This window comes from Ostrea edulis, chromosome 7 (assembly GCF_947568905.1).
Source record: "Ostrea edulis chromosome 7, xbOstEdul1.1, whole genome shotgun sequence".
NCBI classification, from domain to species: domain Eukaryota; kingdom Metazoa; phylum Mollusca; class Bivalvia; order Ostreida; family Ostreidae; genus Ostrea; species Ostrea edulis.
The window spans coordinates 48411657-48432469 of record NC_079170.1 but is presented as its reverse complement, the minus strand read 5'-3'; the positions used below and the strand labels follow the sequence as shown (position 1 = coordinate 48432469).

Genomic DNA, 20813 nt, shown 5'->3' with positions numbered 1-20813 from the left:
TCGCTAATGTGGTGCAAAGTAGAGTTTTTGTTTTGAGTGTTTATTCCTTGTGTGACCATCATTTATAAATACATAGGTATTTCTGATCTGTTAACTAGTGACACAATTCTACATTGTATTTTATAGTCCCCTACTGACGAAGTCGAAGGGGACTTAAGGTTTGCACTCTGTATGTCCGTCAGTACAATAAATCAGTTTTCCTCAATTGTTTTCTCTGTTCTTGCAGATATTTATTTGATATTCGGTACATTGCTTTGCCATAACAAGTTACAGATCAGGTTTGAATTTTGTCTTGATCCGTTGATTTTTCACCAAGTTATGGCCCTTGGGCTTAGAAAAATAGTATGAATTGTCAGTTTACATCCATGTTTCTTATTTCTGTACATAAGAATACTACATTCATTAGAACATCTAGCAGAGTAATACAGCATAGTAATACAACAATGTAGTTAAATTAATCATTAATCACTTATATTTGATCCAAAATTCGCTGTCAAGGAATTTGCGTTACGTCTATCTAAATCGCCATTAATTTCCCATTGTTTCACAATTTTCATGAATAAACTAATTAATCAATTTCGTAATGCTCGTATTTGATAACTAATAATATTTCAAAGATTGTAAGTGAAGTATTTAACTTTTTTATGATCTTTTGTTTTTGTTGCAAATCAGTGGACATTATCTGTGACATTTTTTTCATCACCTGCAGAGATGACGTGTCATCGGCTTCACATAAAATCATTCTACCCAATTTTCTTGATTGTATTTTCAATATAAAAATATCTTTCCTTTAAATGTGCCTGTTAAAAAGATATCCAATTTTTCTAAAATTAAGTTCTATTTATAGCAAGTATTGTTTTAATACTGTTTAAAGACCAGTGGGGTATCAAAATCTAAATTAATTGTTTGAAAAATAATCATCCTAATTTAATTTATGTTTCCGTGTTCAAACGGTACGTCTGTCTAAACATGCCAAATATGAAATAAATGAATGACCAGGTGACAAACATCCTGTTTTTACGATATTGTCTGGTCTTCGCTTTCATTTTTGGTAGAGACATGTGCGCGTGTTGGATCAGTTCCAAGAAAACAATGGACGAGGCGAACGTAGTAGGGGGTGTCTGTCACATGTTACATCACTCATTTTTGTGATTGCAAACTTTGTCGTAGATTTAAAGATGTTTCCTGAAACATTTATAACAGAGATTTATAACACAGATTTGGGTTGTTTGGAAAGGAATAAAAATTGAATTTCTTTTAAGTTGTAAATATTGAAGAACGCTACATTGACACAGGGTTTATGTCAATCTTTTGGATTGATCGTGTCCACAGTTACATCAATCTTTCCAAACAAGAATTGCCTAAATCTGTGTATTCAAAAATGTTCTTTTACATATGATTAAATTTCTATTTGATTGAGTGAAACTATATTGTGTCAAGAAATAACCGTAAAGTAAATTCTTTATAAAATTTCTTTAAAAAAATATATTATTATAGACCAGCCTTGCAAAACTTCAAAATGATAGCAGTTTGTAGTGTACATTGTACTTGTAAGCTGACCTTGTCCTGGGATGGAAATAAAGACATAACATTATGTTTACCTATATACAAGTTTATTTTTTGCACTTATTGTATTTTATAACAACACCCCCCTCCCCATTGTGGCTGTTGTTGGTCTTGGCAACTAGGCAATGAGTAAAATTTTAAAGTTTTACATTAAAATTTTACCATGTAAATTACACCTGTGTATTGACACCCAAATGGTACAGGCCAAAAACACATCATTGCCTAATGTTATATCATAAAATCAAGCAACAAATTTCGCAGATCTTCTCATTCCGGTTGACGGCAATGAGACGATTTGCAATCACCCCCAAACATCAATCATTAAAATGTCAATTTTCAATTAAACAAAAAACCATATGACTATGATTCCGGTGAGCGGCAATCAAAGTGTATCATATATATATGTGACCAAATTGTCACCAAATAATTCAATACATACAATATTGTCCAATCAAATCATTCAATGTCCAATCACAGGAACCAGACGCGCATTCTTCTTGTGTTCCGTAATCAAAAATGTACTTTATCTGGCCCCAAGTTGCCAAGACAGTCTTTTCAAACACACTCCATTGTATTTGTTTCTTTTCCCATAACCAGAACTATATCCAAGAATCGAGCTCACCTGAAAAATTGAAAACATTTTCCGCAGTACATATTCTTACAACTTTTTGGGATGGGTGGGAAGGGAAATTAAAATGTTGTCTCGACTGTTATCTCACCGTTCTCCCGAAATTGCCTCGTCATAAAAGGAAATGCTATTCTATTTGCCAACTTATTTCCGGTAGGATTCCGGAATAGTGTTTCCGAAAAAATCCTCAGAAATAAAATATATTTAAGTCTGGCTAAAATAAATGGATTTATAGTTAATTCTATAAATCTTATTATTATAGACCAGCCTTGCAAAACTTCAAAATGATAGCAGTTTGTAGTGTACATTGTACTTGTAAGCTGACCTTGTCCTGGGATGGAAATAAAGACATAACATTATGTTTACCTATATACAAGTTTATTTTTTGCACTTATTGTATTTTATAACAACACCCCCCTCCCCATTGTGGCTGTTGTTGGTCTTGGCAACTAGGCAATGAGTAAAATTTTAAAGTTTTACATTAAAATTTTACCATGTAAATTACACCTGTGTATTGACACCCAAATGGTACAGGCCAAAAACACATCATTGCCTAATGTTATATCATAAAATCAAGCAACAAATTTCGCAGATCTTCTCATTCCGGTTGACGGCAATGAGACGATTTGCAATCACCCCCAAACATCAATCATTAAAATGTCAATTTTCAATTAAACAAAAAACCATATGACTATGATTCCGGTGAGCGGCAATCAAAGTGTATCATATATATATGTGACCAAATTGTCACCAAATAATTCAATACATACAATATTGTCCAATCAAATCATTCAATGTCCAATCACAGGAACCAGACGCGCATTCTTCCACATGGCGGAAATGGTTACAATATTAACCATTGAAGCCACCGCCACCAAGGGGGGGAAGCGGCTAGTTCCTGGAGCCAAGACCTTGCCACAAAATACCCCGTCCAAATTCTAGTATAACTTTGGATACACTTGCCATCCATTCGTTATAAATTGTTCTAACCCTGCACTAATGTTGTTGAGAAAAATTTCATTGCCTATATTTGATATATGGACCCCATCTGCCTCAAAAAGATTTGTGTTTACAAGTTTGATATCCAAATACTTGATATAACATCCCCCATTCCTTACTATATAAGCCGCCACTGAACTGTTGATTCTTTTTGCAGAATTATTCATTTTTTCTATGCTATCTGATGAATACCAGTTCTTTCTAGGCAATATTTGTGACCATACAAGCTTTGTATTGGGTAAAAGTTTCCAAATTTTGTCAATTGTACCTTTCATATCTTGTATAAGCTGTTTGATTGGTGTGTACCCAATATTATTACCACCACAATGTAGAATAATGTAATCAGGAGGGTCAGCAACTTTCAGCAATGTTTTGATCTTGTTGTACATTTCATACCAGCCCATACCCCCTTTTCCTTGCCACCAAATAGACACATTTAATCTATCCATTAGTCCCAAGTTAACTCCATCTGGTCTGATTCTAGCTGCTAAAAATGCTCTTTTGACTATTGATGAGCCCACTACCCATACCTGTTGTTCTGAAAGTGTATATATAGAGACATGACAAGATTATATAATTATATGACTTGAAACCATTTTCATATATACTTAAACATATGACAGTCTTAAGGGTTACACCTACATTTATATTATGATTACATCCTAACATAAATTTTGTATGCTTTAGATTTCCATCTTCCTGCTTTACAGATTTCTTCCTCTGACATACCAAACATTGCTGCACTGGTTGCTGCCCCAATTCTAAATGAATGAGACTTGTATTTTTTACCTTCTAACCCTATTATCGACAAAACTTTATTTAAAACTGCCGTAAATTGGTATCTAGTTAATGGTTGTCCACTAAAATGACAGAACAACTTCCCCTGCACTGAAGGTCGTATTGCTAGATATTCTTGAATAATCTTAATTGGTTGTATTTGAGACCCAAATTGGCTATTCTGAATAGTAATTGTTTCTCCTTCCCCTATTTGATCCACTTTGGAATGCTTTAATTTTATTTGGATTTTATTTTCTTCTGTAAACATTGTTATGTCTTCATATTCAATTGCATGTCCCAGATCTTTTTGGTTTTTTACTGTCATTTCTCCAACTCTAAAGAAACCAAAAAATGCTAAAGTGTAGGCGGCTTGAAACAGTTTGCATTCATAGTAGTTTGTACAAACCAAGTGCAAACTTTGTAGTATTTGATTTAATATATTTGATGTAATTGGCAGTCTGGCATCATTTTTCTTGACCTTTCTTCTGAATCCTTCTAAGAGTTTCTTAACCAGAAAGCTTTGAGTTTCATCCCTATTGTTTTGAATTTTTAGTTTGTAAGAAATAGCTGAAATGTAAGTTCTAGCTGTTGCCACTGAGAGATGTTTTGCTGACATATAACCTATAAATAGAACTATTTGCTCTAACGTAGGGGGCCATATTTTGCTAAGGTTTAGGGAATCCTGGAATTCCTCAAAGCATCTTAGTCCCTGGTTGTATGTTTCCTGAGTATTTGGGGCTGTTGCTAGATGTAACAAGTTGTTTACTTCATTTCTAACATCAACTGCTGAAATTCTACTGGTATTTTTTCTGGTATCTTGTTTGCTTGTGGAGCCAATTCCTGAAATGTTTTAAACTGTTTACGTGACAGTGCATTTGCGATACTATTTTGTGTACCTGCTATATGTTTTGCCTTGAATACTATGTTGTTTTTTAACAGTATAAGGACCAACTTTCTTATCAAAAACATGATTCTTTTTGATTTTGATGTTTGTTTGTTAATAATTGACACCAGTGCATTGTTGTCAATGTACATTATGATCCTCTTGTTCTTAAAGAGCATTTCGCCCCATATGTAAATAGCTAATACAATGGGCACCAGCTCCAAAAATGACATTTCTTTAAAAATACCTAAATCCCATTTTGTTGGCCAAGGCCAGAAAACCCATCTACCTTCCCAGTATGCCCCACATCCCAAATCTGGATTGCCTGTACTATCTGTAAACAATTTCATATTTTCGTTACTCAGCCAATCACTCTCATGCAAGAGTCTAACACCATTGAACTGTTCTAAAAAAAAGTAACCAAGTTTTAACATCTTCCCTAAACTCATTTGTGATTTTGATATGATGATGAGCTTTTGTCACCCCACAAGTAGCATCATAAAACCTTCTGTTGAATGCTCTTGCATTTGGCACACCTTTGCTGAAAAAATTTAAGCTTCCAACTATGCTTTGTACTTCTTGTAACTGTAATGACTTTTTAATAAGGGCCATATTTAGCATAGATTTCAACTGTTTTACCTTTTCTAGAGGAATTTTTACAACCATATCAACCGTATTTATTTCTAAACCTAAAAATATAATGCTTGTAGATGGCCCTACTGTTTTTTCATTTGCTAACGGTACACCCACCAAACTGCACAAATTCTGAAACTCTTCCATTAAATGTGAACATTCTTGAGTACCTACTCTTCCAATAAATAAGAAATCATCCAGATAATGATAAATCGTGTCAATACCTGTCTGTTTCTGTAGTTGCCAGTGTAAAAATGTTGAAAACTTTTCAAACAGATTACATGACATTGCACAACCCATTGGTAAACATTTGTCAATGTAATATTTACCTTGAAATTTGAAACCTAGCAAATCAAAATCACCAGGATGGATTATCATTAGTCTAAATGCAGATTTTATATCCATCTTAGCCAGCAATGTTCCTGTTCCCAACCTAGCTACTGTTTCTAAAACCTGATCTAAAGATGTATAAGCTACTGTACATTCTTGGGGATCTATGTAGTGATTAACACCGTTATTTTCTGGAAAAGATAGATGTGTAATTAATCGCCACATTCCCTCTTTTTTTGGTACAATGCCTATTGGCGATATTTTTAAATTTGATATTGGTTTATTTGAATATGGTCCCCCTATCCTTCCTTTTTCTACTTCATTATCTATTTTTTCTTTTGCTTTCTCAGGGTGTTTTTTGACTGATGTAAGATTATCTGATTCACTCCCTATTCTTGGCCCTTTGTACCCTAATCTGAATCCAAATCTAAATCCTTGCAAAAGCTCTAAAGCTATATTTTTTTTTAGGATAACTGTGTAACAATGATTCTAAATTGTTTATATCTATAGGGGTGGTCCCAAGCTTCCATACTTTAGAAAGTTCCCCTTTGACCTCTGAATTGAGACCCCCCTCTTCCTCTTGTGTTTTGGTACTGACCCCTTGAAAATCTGTAATTTCCCTGTCCACGAAAATTACTAAAACCTTCCCCTTGTGTGCTGATGTTTTTTGATTGACAATTGTTGATAGGATGTTGACCCCCACACTTGATACATACATGCAAATATGCACAGGGTGATCTGAAGCATGAACCTTGGTAGTTGTAATTGTAGCATTTTTTACTCTGACTCTGGTAAGTTGGAGCAGCAGACAGAGTTTTAACAGCAGGTAAAACAAACATCAACCATAATTCTGAATCAACCTCACCCCATGGTTTTGTAGGGTTCTTTGCCATTTTTAATCTGAATTGTTGGTCATACTCTTTAAATCCAAGATTTCCTGACCTAGATGCTGCTAACCTAACATCATTCATGTATTTCAAAATTTCTAATGTTTTTGCCGGATGTGCTTCTAAATAAATACTGCAAAAAATTATAAATGCATCCGTCCATTGTTCAATGTTGTTGATTTTTTTTAGAATTTTTCTCGGATGTTTGTAATTCCCCATTCACCATTACAATTGTTTGTTTTTGTGGTTCATTAGAATTAATCAACAGTTTTGCCAATTCTACATACTGACCACTGACTATTTTGTTTTTAATTTCTTGTGAAACATTAAGTCCAATGACATTGTTGTAACTGTTGACCATATTTGGTATATCTATGCCCTGTGTACCTCGAATGGTTTCCCTGGAATTCTCCATGCGGAATCCCGATGGTTCATCTCTGGGTGATACATCCATTTCTCCCTCAAATCCGTTATTTGTTGATGTCTCCATTGTCGTCTGCTCTTGAAATTCAACTGGACCTTCCACATTTTTATTTGTTCGCCCCTTTCTCATAACATCACCTCCCTTCTTCTTTTTCGCCCTCGTTGATTTTTCTTTTGGCATGTTTTTTCTACAATTTAACTTATTTTCCGTAGCTTCTGAATCTTATAAAAAATTAAAATGTTGTCTCGACTGTTATCTCACCGTTCTCCCGAAATTGCCTCGTCATAAAAGGAAATGCTATTCTATTTGCCAACTTATTTCCGGTAGGATTCCGGAATAGTGTTTCCGAAAAAATCCTCAGAAATAAAATATATTTAAGTCTGGCTAAAATAAATGGATTTATAGTTAATTCTATAAATCTTATTATGGAAGATGTAACACGGACAATATTAGAAGAATTTATTATCGTAACATAGCCTCCGCCTGGATATCATGGCCTGATAGAAATAAAACTTGAAATGTTTCCTTTTTTAAAGCTTTATGACCCGATGTTCATGTATTATTTTTGTACATAATTACTATAAAGCAGATTAATCACTTTATAAAGTTATTAACTTTCTCTTAATTACATGCTTGAAAACATCTGCATGTAAAAGAAAACAGTACAAATATTATTTAGAAAATAAATATAGTGGGTACATATATAAATCATCCCATAATAGACGTCTATAAATAGACCCACGTGCGTCAAGGGAATCCCAACATGATGTATATCTCATACGCAACTGTCTAGTTTTAAGGCTGAAAGAGCATAAAACAACGAATTACTAAGAGGTATTTGATATTTTTATTTTTATTAAACTTATGGTACGGTACTGTTATAATAAAAACACAGCTTTACACAGATAAGACCACCGATGGTCTGAAAGTTTGAACTGGTCACGCGACTGTCACTTAATTGAAATGGCAGCATGGCGCGGTTATTTATAAACATTTATTTATAAACATCGATTTAAAATCAAATGATTTGGGTTAAAACAGGTGAAATAATTTATGATATGTCATACAGCCTCATAACTACATACGTGCGATGATTTAATAGCGTTTTTACGAGATGGAAAAAATATTGTAATTCGGACCATACAGCTTTAAGTTGTTATTTTATTGATGCTTCCTTTGATCTGATTCAGATTAAAAGCTTACAAATAAGAAAATCCTTAACAAGTAGGTTCGATGGAAGACTTTTAGTGTCCAGTGTTACGTCTTTTTTTTTCAAATGAGCCAAAGCCATTGGTATATGGTTGTGCATACGTAACCAAAAAATGTTTGAAAGCAGGTGCAGTCCTTGAATGAATATTTTCTTCAATTTATTTCAATATTGGTGGTAATTTTCTTATATTTGTGTTGAAGTCTGTGTCCTGTTACATCTGGAACAGAAGGTGTTGAATTCATATAACAGTATTCAGATTTTACAGTAAATAAGAATTATAAACTTTTTTTAAATAGGAAGTAAAATGAAAGTCGCAATAAAGATATTTATATGATCTCTTATTTATAAATTTGATTTAAACTTGCAGTGTCCCTGTTACATCACTCTGTGTAAATGAATTTAATTTTAATTGTTTTTCAATTGTTTCAAGTGACACTATCTCGGCCTGCCTAGGTAACATGATACTGCAGATATCAATCTTCAATTTGCAACAACTTGTATTATTATACCTCATATAAAGAATCACTAGTAAAACAGAATCTGGTTGGCCGAGAAGGTCACGTGACCGTCGTGTTTGCCCTGCAACAAAACATCGTGTTCCACCCCTTCGGATATTTCTTGTTTCACTTTCGTGTCCAGTTAAATGAACAAACCCGAGTGTTCCGAATGACGCAGGCAACAACAAACACACAGCCTCGTGTATTTCCATATATTTAACGTCAAGGTAAACGAAGTTTATTGTGACGTCACAATAAGTTCGAGTCATTGTACTTTGATAGTTCGTAAGGCACAAAATATGCGGGTCTCTGCTATACATTTAAATCGCTTGGTTTTGGTTGGTAGAAAAAGCAAGCAAGTATTTCAGCATCCATGGAGAATGGAGATACAAAAACTGCATGGTTATCATATCACTGTCATTCGTTGTTTGTACCGCCTAATACGTTGACAGCGCGGTGTTACTGTTAACGCAATCTCAGCTACATACAATGTATAGTTGAGCGGACTCCAATTTCAAATTTATTTTTGGAGTCTTGCTTTGTTTCGGTATAATAAACAATTTATTGCATGAATGTTCGGGAGATATGAATATTTATTCACCCAAGAAAATCATATTCCCCTGGGGCGTTGCCCTCATGGAATATGATTTTTCTGGGGTGAATAAATATTCATATCTCCCTCACTATCATGCAATAAATGTATATAGTGACATCTTTAGTTTGAAAAATTAGACGCAAAGCATTGAGTGATTTGTAACGCAAATTCCTTGACAGTGAATTTTGATCATTTCACAGTTCATCGACTTGGTTATAGACAAAAAACTAATATGGATTTGTCTATTTTCCTGGTCTAGTCTTTGTACCTGAATAGTAGTTGATTTCCAACCATTCATATCCAGGTTCCCCATTTCCCCCCTTTATTACCATAACCTACCTAATGAACTTTGAATATTGTTGCAGTTCAAGAATTTGTGTAAACGATAGGGGACTATGTATTTCCATGCAATACTTTCAGAATGCTTGTTCAATATTTGTCTTAATTTGTCAGTGTCCGGTTGTTAATCCATCTGTCTATAAGAACTGTGAGAGATAGAACTTTCAATTTTAGTATTGAAGATGATTAAGAGCATAAATTATCAATGATCCCCTCTTTGCTGCATACTGATGTACTTGTATGTGACATGTGTATTCCATAGAACATTGTAGTTAATTGTATTACAATGGTCAAATAGCCTAGTGGTAAGGGCATTTGCTTCACAACCAGGAGATCGGGGTTCAATCCCAATCCCAGTGACGCATCACACTAAATAAGATGTTTAAAATACAGCGCTGCCTCAAAAATATTCGCGGAAAAACAAAATGGCGGACGTTGTAAACAAACTCTGTCTCCAAAATTTAGAGCTCAAATAAATACTTAAAATGATAAACAGACTTACTTTAATACTTTGTCAAGCAACCTTTGGAGCGAATGACTACCAGTATTCTCCTTGGAAGTGAATTGTATAAATTTTGGACATACTGGGGTTGATAAGAAGTCCACAGTTCGTTGATGGCGTTAAAAAGTTCATCTGGGGTCCTTATGTTTCGGGCGGTATATTGAAATTCTCTTTTAATGCGAAGCCATATATTTTCAATTATCTTTAGATCTGGTGACTGGGCAGGCAACGTCAAACAGTTAATATTATTATTGTGTTTGTATTCCTCAATAATTCGCGCTCGATGTACAGGGGCATTGTCATCCTGAAACCGATAAATTCTGTTGGAGAAATGACGGGCTAAAACAGGCCAAAGATTATTTTCGAGAATTTCTTGATATTTTACAGCATTTATATTTCCGTTTACTTTACATAAAGTGCGAACACCATGCCAAGATATGCAACCCCATATCATTACCGTCACTCGCTTCTGAAATGAGCGACACATGCATTCCGGACGGTAAGCTTCATTTGCAGACCGCCACACATACACATGATTATTCTGTTCTATCACAATCTGTGATTCATCACTGAATATAACTTGCTTCCATTCATTCTGAACTGACCATTCTCTCCTCGCAAGACACCATGAAAGTCGTTTTTTTCTATTTACCTCCCTGACTACCATTTTCTTCCTTACAACTCGCCTAAAAACCTTATTCCTGTGTAAAATCCTTTGGACAGTCTTGTGATGAACATTTACTGCACCTCCATCGTTGAAATTATTCGTTATGTCCCGTAATTGTCTTCCACAGTTTCTTTTTACTAAGCGCAAAAGTCTACTCTCTGCTCGTTTGGTAACTTTTCGAGGTCTCCCGGAACGGGGCAAATTTTCCACATTTCTCTTCTTGATGCAAAACTTTCGCCATATAGATCGAATTGTTGACTCAGATATATTCAACAATCTCTCAATGTCACAATTTCTGTGTCCCTCCCGTTTTAAATCAACCACCACTTGTCTAAGCTCAGTGCTAATTTCTTTCGACTTTCGTGCCATGTTGGAAATCACCGGTTGATAAAAATTAGCAGGCAACAACATTGGTACGTCACCTAGTCAGATGATTAGTCATGTGATACATGTACGGGAGAGAACTCAAAATTAGTAAACAATCATAGAATTCTAGCTGTGAATAATTTTTTAATTTGCTATCTAAAAAAAATCACGCCACCATTTTGTTTTTCCGCAAATACTTTTGAGGCAGTGCTGTAGGTAGTGACTGTTCCTTCACGAAGTGTCCAGCATTAGAAGTGAAAGTCACAGGTTTTACATAGGTAGTGATTGTTCCTTCACTGAGTGTCCACCATTAGAAGTGAAAGTCACAGGTTTTACATAGGTAGTGACTGTTCCTTCACCGAGGGTCCAGCATTAGAAGTGAAAGTCACAGGTTTTACATAGGTAGTGATTAAAATTGTTCCTTCACCGAGGGTCCAGCATTAGAAGTGAAAGTCACAGGTTTTAAATAGGTAGTGATTGTTCCTTCACTGAGTGTCCAGCATTAGAAGTGAAAGTCACAGGTTTTGCGGATGTGACCTTAAAATCTGATATTCCGTGTCACGGTTAAAGAACCCTCACTGATATGATCCTGGGGCGAATGCAGAGGTCAAAATTTATGGCACTTCGCCTAAAGCTGGTGATGTCCTTGAATGAAGGTATAATTCTTAAATGGGATGTAAAACAATATACATATGAACTTTGTCTACCATTGAAAAATATAAAAATCACATTGCAATTTACTTACTGTACTGTGGCATATAACTTTGTTCAATTCAGATATTGATGAATGTGCTCTCAATACCCATCACTGTGACAGTCGTGTGGCGAGAAGAACTTGCACAAACACTATAGGGAGCTTCACCTGTGGCTGCCGAAGTGGGTTCCAGTTAGCTGCTGATAAACGAACTTGTAATGGTAAGTAATTCACAAGAATTAGTTAACTGGGAATAGATGAATCTTATTATTATTAAATTTGTGTCAATACGGGATATCGGAACTAGAAAATTTTGGAACTCTTCAGAAAAAGAAGTTACGAAAATTATGCGTCACTTGGGCAACTCTTGTCTACAAATTAGTGATAACTAAAGACAACTCATGTCTGATACAACAATATCTGTCTGGATTGAAGATTATTTTTCAGAATGTTGCAAGTGAATGCCCAAGTACCAAAACATGAGTTATTGAATTAAATTTCTGATGTTTGGTAGCAGTGATAAACAAAAGAAAAAGTCTATTTCCTACACCGTATGCACTTATGTGGAGATGTTTTCGAATCACTAAAACAATCGATCGCTATGAAATGATAAAATTAATCGCAATAAATTATTTCTAAATTGATCTCCAGAAACGTGGATGCAGCTACATGTTTACACACACACACACACACACACACACACACACACACACACACACACACACACACACACTTCTGCCCCCCTTCCTGAGATTGTGTTAAATTGTCACATACAACATTAAATTTTTTTATTAGTACATGCTAAGATCGATTCATTAGCTGGTCACTTGATGCAGTATTGGTCCTATCCTTTGGGAAAATGAAGAATTACCTCCCCCATCCCTCTCAATGGGAAGATGATAGGGTGGATGTATTAAGAAAATCTTCTCAATAACTACTAGGCAATAAAATCCATGTCTTGCAAAAAACTTCCTTTTGTACAGTTAGATGACATTCTAGATCTTGAAATCTCTGTATGAACTTGCATGCAGTATGGAAAAACGTGTGACAGTCAGGCAGGGCCAATCACAAATGGCCAGGTAACTCGGTTGATGGTGCACTTTACTAGAGATTCAGGGCCTGGATTTCAAATCCTGATCTGGTCAACTGCATTTGCCCTCATCCTGTTATAATGAAACATTTTAAAATGATACAAAAAATGAAGCTACTGTCTGTTAAAAAGGATATGTAAGCACCCTTAATAAACTATTACCAATAGGGTCACAAGAGGGGGGAGGATAAAAAGAGTGTCAGGTTTTACTTACATGGGATACGTGTGTATAGGTAAAATGATCTTCTGTAGAATATACAACCAACACTGGGGTGATAGGGATGTATCCTCATGTTAGCTGTTGCAGAATTTGTATTTTGATTAGGTTTACTGGCATATTTTGGGGTCAAATTGAAGCTTATAAGCATTTAAAAACTTTTTTAGAACAGCTAGGGGTGATGTGTGCGACCTGAAAGTGCTGTTTATTTATCTTTTGTGTGTGTTAAATTTTGTTTTAAACTTTTCAGATGTGGATGAATGCACTGGAAATCATGGCTGCCAACAAGTGTGCAGAAACAATGATGGTGGATATGAATGTGCTTGTCAGACAGGATATAGACTCACTGCAGACCAAAGGAACTGTATTGGTAAGGATGTTATGGCAGATGTTAATTTCCCTGCTATGGCCTTGGGTGCTAAGTATAGGTTTGAATTTGTGATTCTTCTCCTACAGCTGATGATGTCCCCCAATGAGTGAAAAATTCTTGAAGGAATGTAAAACAAACTGCTAAGAGTGATAGTATCTAGCAATAGGAAACGTTTCATGACAATGGGTGATATTTTAAAAAAAAATTGAGATTTAAAGGGACTGATTCACGATTTTCCCCAACATTTTGTTTTTCTCTTTTAATGATTATAAAATCTATAACTGTCTAATGTGTTTGAAAGATTTCACATAAAAATTAAGGTTATACATTATCACAGAAGCTCATTTAAGAGAGTTTATGATTTGTTTTGTAAACAAAGATTGGGGAATGCTATTGTTTACGAAATTTTCAAAAGAAATGGATATGAATCTAGGTTTAAGCATTTTTGGGGTAGAATGTGTCATCTATAAGTTAAAATTCGTGACTATACAAAATTAAGATGCTTTATATTACAGAATCGGTATTTCACGTGTTTGTTTGTTACATAAAAGACTCGGAGTCTTTCTTTACATAACACAGATTTAAGGTTGAAATATTGCTTTTATTCTTGCATTCAGAAGGTCAAAATTTTGGCTGTCAACATTAAGTGAGTTATATTTTGAATGTTTAACATCAAAAAGGAAAAATATCTTTTAACAAAAATCGTGAACCAGTCCCTTTAGATTAAGATCACAGCTTATAAAATTAAGAATAAGTGCACATTCACTATTTATTGAAACAGGCAGATTTTGTAAACCAATAATCCCCAAGGAAAAACATATATGCTATACTTGTAAATTATTTGTTGAAAACGAAAAACATTTTGTACTTTACTGTCCTGTGTATGACAAACTCCGATTTCAATATTATGATATTTTTAGAGACAAATTATACTATGGTACTGATCCCATTAAAGACATTGTTGACCCATTTGATTATAATATCACAAAACCTTTGTGTAACTATTTAGATAGATGCTTTATGCAGAGAAAACAAATTCATGGACTTTAAAGAACCGTATGAATATGTCTTACACCTTATATCAGGTTTTTTCCGCATCATGTTTTTCTACGAATCAGAACCTTACATAGTGTATTAAATTTACGCGAATCAAATTTTCGCTATTTTAAAGTCATCGTGAAAATATAATTCACAATTATTTAAACTTATAAAAGAAGCCAGCTTGGGAAAGTATAATTCTTAATTTTTTTAAAAATGCCAAAAATTCAGTCAGTGAAACAATTTACACGATTTCTTAGTTACTGATCACACAACGATTCTACACTTTTCTTTACATTCAAGTAAATATGTGACTCGCTGCTTTATGTGACCATAATAATCTACCCCAAGGCGTTACCCTATCTATTGTACCTGTATTAAACGACCACCTGTCTAACGCAACCAACGACCATGATTTTTACAACATTTTCGTGTGATTTCACGAAATTTTACCTTTATTCAACGACTATCTTTTTTTTATTATAACGCAATTCCTACTTTCAATTTCAGTCGAGCATGACTATTCTGGGAATTACCGTCCCTAACACTTTTGTTTTAAAACACATGGGTAATAGTTCAGCTGTGATCTTGTTTAGTCGACACACTGACACACTTATATTACCCAATCTATCAACTGGTTGACGTATAATCAACACAGGGTCGGATGAGGTTAATTAACAAAACCTGAGTTGTTGTTTATTTAATAAAATCAAGAAACGGGGAATCAAGGGCGTTGTTTTCAAAGTTGTGAATTTCGACAGACTTTGAGATGTGAGGGGTATATCGGCCGTATAACTTTATCATAAAAGCCAAGTTTGTATCAAATTTGCGCGGATTTATTTTCCGCAATTCGGAAATCGTCGCGAACAAAGCGGAAATTGGATACACACGAAAAAAAGCATGATATACGGTATATGCTATAGTCATTGTGCCGCAATTTTTTTTTTCAATTCTTTTCTTTTAGTTAAATGTCATTTGTTTTGTTATTTTCACTGTATACGAACATGGTGATGTCAATAAATAGATTGAAAAAATTAAATTGAATTGATGTGCATACAGTTAGCCATAGATTTCAGAAAGGTCTGTAGTTATTAACAGCAACATTTTGAATGAAGCTTGATTAATTAAAAAATGAGCAGTCTGGCAGGTGTACATGTGTAGGTTCATGCATATAGCAAGAAACTTTTAATTCTTGAATTAATCTCACTGTTTTGAAATTTTTGTGACATGTTAACAACAATCTAATTTTAAAAATATTTCATTTGCATTTTTATGTATTTTTAAAGAAATAGTACATGTATTTCACAGTGGAAACTGAGTGTGAGTCAGTCAAGAAAGCCACCTGCTTGAATCAACAGTGTGCCAAGGTGAATGGTACTGATACTTGTCAGTGTCCTACCGGCTTCCAACTGGCAGCAGATGGGACCTCATGTAACGGTAGGTGGTAGCTACACATATGACCTCTCAGGGGTCAGCAACACAAAGGTTACATATATGTAACTGGGAGTTGCTGAATACTGTTTGTAGATGAGGCATATACATTAGGCCATCAGCTCTATAGACCCTGAAACATTCCACTACCCAATTTTAGATCACTCGATCCAAAGGCTCACATAAACTTTTGTTATTTAAAGGTCAACTGAAACGAAATATAACTTTGTCCGTTGTCTGTCAACAGCTGCATTTGTGTTAATGTAAACTTTTCACATTTTCAACTTTTTCTCAAGAACCATTTATCCAAAATCTACCCAACTTGGCACACAATATTCTTGAGTGAAGGGGATTCAAGTTTGTGTAAATGGAGGACCATCTCCTCTTTCAATGATAATGAAGAAAAGGCCTACAATTGGGTGGGGGTCATTTAAAGATCTTCTCTTGAGTCAGTGGGCCAGAAAAGATGATCGAAGCTTTCCGACGTAATGAAAATTCAAGTTCTTCCAGATCATGACTCCCAGGGACAGGGTGGGGCTACAAGAGGGGATTAAAATTTTAAATGGGAAAAGATAGGAAAAATCCTCTCATTTACAGCGTGACCATGAATGTTCATATTAATAGGCAAGTATAATTCAAAATTGTTCAAATCATGGCCACCAGGGTAGGATTAGGCCACATCAGGGGAACAAAATTTTATATGGGAATATAGTGGGAAAAGAAATTTAAGTCTTCTTCTCAAGAAAAACGGGGCCTTGATTAACCATATTGATGTGTGCAAATGTATTGATTTGTAGATCCTTTTGATTTTAAATATGATTGGAAATGGTAATGATTTATTGTGATTAAGAATTATATGTATGCAAGTTTTGCCAGTGGTACCTCACACGTCATATATATGTCATTTGTCTCATATTAATATGTAGTAAATAACACAGACATTGTAAAATCTAAATATACACACATCATGACATTATGTTCATGAAGTTCATTTCTTAACAAAATCTGTATAAATGATTTTGATAACAAGGAATATAAAGTGATTTTTGGCAAAATGAGGGTATTATGTAATGCTAGAACAAATTATTTCATCTGTCTATTGTTGGTAGAAATTCAAGACGTTAGGGGTAGATGGGCATAAAAATAAATTCTGTGCAACACATGAAAAGGAATGTCTTGATGCAGGGTTGTTTTGGTAACAAAATGTCGACTTCCTGTACGACTAGAGAGGACATAAACTGTAATTAAACTCTTGCATGATTGTGGCTGTTAGGTAGACTGATACAAGATTACTTGATTTCTTCCAGACATCGATGAGTGCAAGACCTCCCCTTGTTATGCTACCAATAGTAATTGTACCAACACTCAAGGAGGATACAACTGTTCTTGTACAAATGGCTACATTCTGGGACCCAACAATGTGTGTAAAGGTAGGTTATTGTAAGGAAAGCCACAACCATTATTATATAAGCCAGCAAATCTGGATCTTGAAAGGTAACATGAAGTTTGATTACAAATTGTTTATGCCTGAAGAAAGGTAATGAAAATTGCTTAATATAAACTAGATTACTTGCAGTTAAAAGTCATAAACCACACATCATAGTATTTACCGAAATTTTTCAGATCGTAATGGTGGTCTTTCTAACTGGTCTGTTTGGGGAAACTGTACCAAGGAATGTGGCAATGGAACCCAGACGCGGACAAGGTCCTGCACTAATCCGACCAAGGAGGGATTCGGCGCTGATTGTACTGGCGAACTTTCACAAACCCAAATTTGTAACACAGAAGTCTGTCCTAGTAAGTTCTCATTCATATACAAGAAATGTAAATTAGGAAATATTGATGAAGTAGAATTGTGACAGAACATTTAAAATTTGACCGATTTGTGATCCGTGTTTAAATATTCAAAATCAAATCAAGGTAAGTAGCATTTGTTTTGACATGACAGGAATAAGTACAAAATTCAAGTACAGGTGACTCTCGATGGCTCGAATTTCAATCTCTCGAAGTGAAATTATGATCCCGATTTTTCTCTCTATATAACAAAGCAAATTTACTATCAATCTCTCGAAGTTCTCGATCTCTCGAAGTGAAGTTGTGTCCCGTAAAACACATTTGATTGTTTTTCACTCTCGATTTCTCGAAGTGGTGGTAGCGTATACCCACTGTTACACAAGCGTGCGATAATTTCCGCTTGGGCCTTACCTGGATTTTGCTGAATGCCAGAGGGGTAATTAGGTGTTTACATAGTTGAAACATCGCCCATGCTTCTTTGTGGTGGTGACACACTTGGGTACATAATTGGCTAATTGGTCAGTTCACACCCTGCGCTGGGGTTTTGTGTCGTGATGATTACAATTGTATATAACCCGAGTATGAATAAAATCTATAATTTCTTTTGACATGACAGTGGGAGAGTAAGTTTTTTACATAATTTAGAGATCTACAGACTGTTAAATGTCTCCTTTTTGTTCTTTATAAAAAGTTCCTCAAAAACATTGTTTTACGCATTCGTTAGAATTTTTTGGGTAAAGCGACATAACATTGTGCTCTGTTTAGTTTGCGATAGTAAAGCTTCATCGGAACGTGGTTTTTTTATGCCTGTCTAAGCATGATTAAAGAACAAATAAATACATAAATTTTGAAATGTTTTTATGAATGCAAAATAAGTTTTTTTTTAAATTTTGATATCAAACTACCTGACAAATATGTAGGAAAACATGTCAAAACGATATCATATGATCTTGTTGGTGAACATTTCCGGTTACTGTAAAATCTGAACCATACCCGCGGACCTTCAATTTCCGAATTTCGATCTCTCGATTTCTCGAAATTTTATCGAAGTTTCATCAAGGTCCCTTGAACTTCGAGTTATCGAGAGTCACCTGTATTTGTAAATTGTTAAATACAAAACGTTGGGGTTGTGTACATCCAGCCACCCGTACATGTATGTCAATCCGTTCAGAGTTTTCTGTTCTATTTTCAATTCTCTTTCATAATTTTTTGTGTAGCTTATTTGTGGGTCATTCTAGATCATGTTGCAATTTTGACCCAGTTGAATCTCTCTTTTGGGATTTTTGCCCCTTGATCTTTATTTGAAATTAATGTTCTATGGATGGTGTATGGTTTGTCCATCTAACTCCTCCCTTAGTTTTCAAGTTAAGACTTTCTTACTGAATAGAGTGTAATACATATAGTATTGAAGATGAGCATATGGAAAGGATTTTGATTTTCTTCAATATCTGAGAAAATTACAGGTTGTTTGACTTGGTCAGTATTGAGGATATTTTACATAATGAGTACATGGTTTGTCTGTCTAATTTAAGGCTAGAGCCTTCTTATTTTTGCAGAGTAGTTGTATGGGTATTGAAAATGTTCATATGGCAAAGATTTTGATTTTCTTTAAATTTTTAAAACTTAGTCATTTTTGAGGAAATATTACAAACTAGATTCATACTTCTCTCTCAGTTTTCAAACTAAGGCCTTTGTCCAAAAAAAAGTAACATATTGCAAGATTTTGATTGCCAACAATTTTTTGATTTTCTTTGATGTTTGAAAATTTTACAGTTTGTTGAATGTAGTCAATATACATAATGTTTTATATTAATTTAGCTGAACCCCTAACTACCACAACTGTGGCTGCTGAAACAACTACAACAAGTAAGGGTTGTCTGTTCCAATATACATGTACAAGTAATTACTTTTAGAATGGAGTTCAATTCTTTGTTTGAAAGCATGAAAAACTTCAGTTTGAAGATGCATGTGTTTAGGATGTGTTCTCTCTTATTATAGAATAAACTCTACTCACAGTAAATGTACTACATTTAATTCACAATAATATTGATCTTGAATCCACAGAAGCATAATTTCCAGAGAATATTGTGAAAATTGACTTGACAAAAACACTAATAGTCTTTTTATGCCCCCGAGATAGAAGATCTGGGGCCATGTTGTTTTTGTCCTGTCTGTAATTCTGTCTGAAACTTTAACCTTGCTAATAACTTTTGAACAGTAAGTGCTAGAGCTTTGATATTTCACATGAGTATTGCTTGTGACAAGACCTTTCTGTGGGTACCAAAGGTTTTGACCCTTGACCTTGGAGTTTGACCTACGTATTGAAAACTTTAACTTTGCTAATAACTTTTTGAACAGTAAGTGCTAGAGCTTTGATATTTCACATGAGTCTTCCTTGTGACAAGACCTTTATTGTTGACCTTGGAGTTTGACCTACTTTTTAAAAAATTGACATTGGTCATAACTTTTAAATGGTAAATATTAGAGCTTTCTTATTGCACATGAGCATTTCTAGTGACAAGATCTTTCTACTGGTACCAAGATATTTGTCCTTGCGATCTTAATGTAATTATCTTTAAAAAAAAAACCTTTTCCCGGATATCAGGCAGTCCAACTATTGACATGATTGTAATAAGCAGTGAGCCCTTTAACAAAACTTTGAAATTCATTACCCCTGGCTCCAGGATTCATGTAATAGATTGGGGCTATGTTGATCATATATTGATATTGCATTATATGCATTTCACTGTGATGTGATAAAGCTTTTTGTCCTATAAAAGAATTGTAAATCAAATTAACTGTGTATGATAGTTGTATGTCCAATATATCTACATGTATCATTAACAACAAAGTATAAAAAATGAGGAAGTATAAAA

At 34.6% G+C, this 20813-nt stretch overlaps 2 protein-coding genes across 3 annotated transcripts in view; one reads left to right on the top strand and one right to left on the bottom strand.

Annotated features, from left to right (window-relative positions):
- LOC125656457 (serine-rich adhesin for platelets-like) overlaps window positions 1-20813 on the top strand; it is a 106725-nt gene that overhangs the window by 62737 nt on the left and 23175 nt on the right. Inside the window, 6 exon segments of the mRNA XM_056145735.1 lie at window positions 12081-12218; window positions 13555-13674; window positions 16021-16149; window positions 17451-17573; window positions 17767-17940; window positions 19756-19803. Of these exon segments, the coding sequence (XP_056001710.1) occupies window positions 12081-12218; window positions 13555-13674; window positions 16021-16149; window positions 17451-17573; window positions 17767-17940; window positions 19756-19803 (732 nt within the window).
- Window positions 1597-7546, bottom strand: LOC130048206 (uncharacterized). Of its 2 annotated transcripts, none has more exons than XM_056144605.1 (2): window positions 7091-7546; window positions 1597-4810 (listed from the first exon to the last, which is right to left on the bottom strand). In XM_056144605.1, the coding sequence occupies exons 1-2, from the start codon at window positions 7305-7307 to the stop codon at window positions 3849-3851; spliced, it is 1179 nt and encodes a 392-aa protein (XP_056000580.1). In that variant the 5' UTR covers window positions 7308-7546; the 3' UTR covers window positions 1597-3848. The 2 variants fall into 2 exon arrangements, with proteins under 2 accessions (XP_056000580.1, XP_056000581.1); XM_056144606.1 differs by having other exon boundaries at window positions 1597-3731.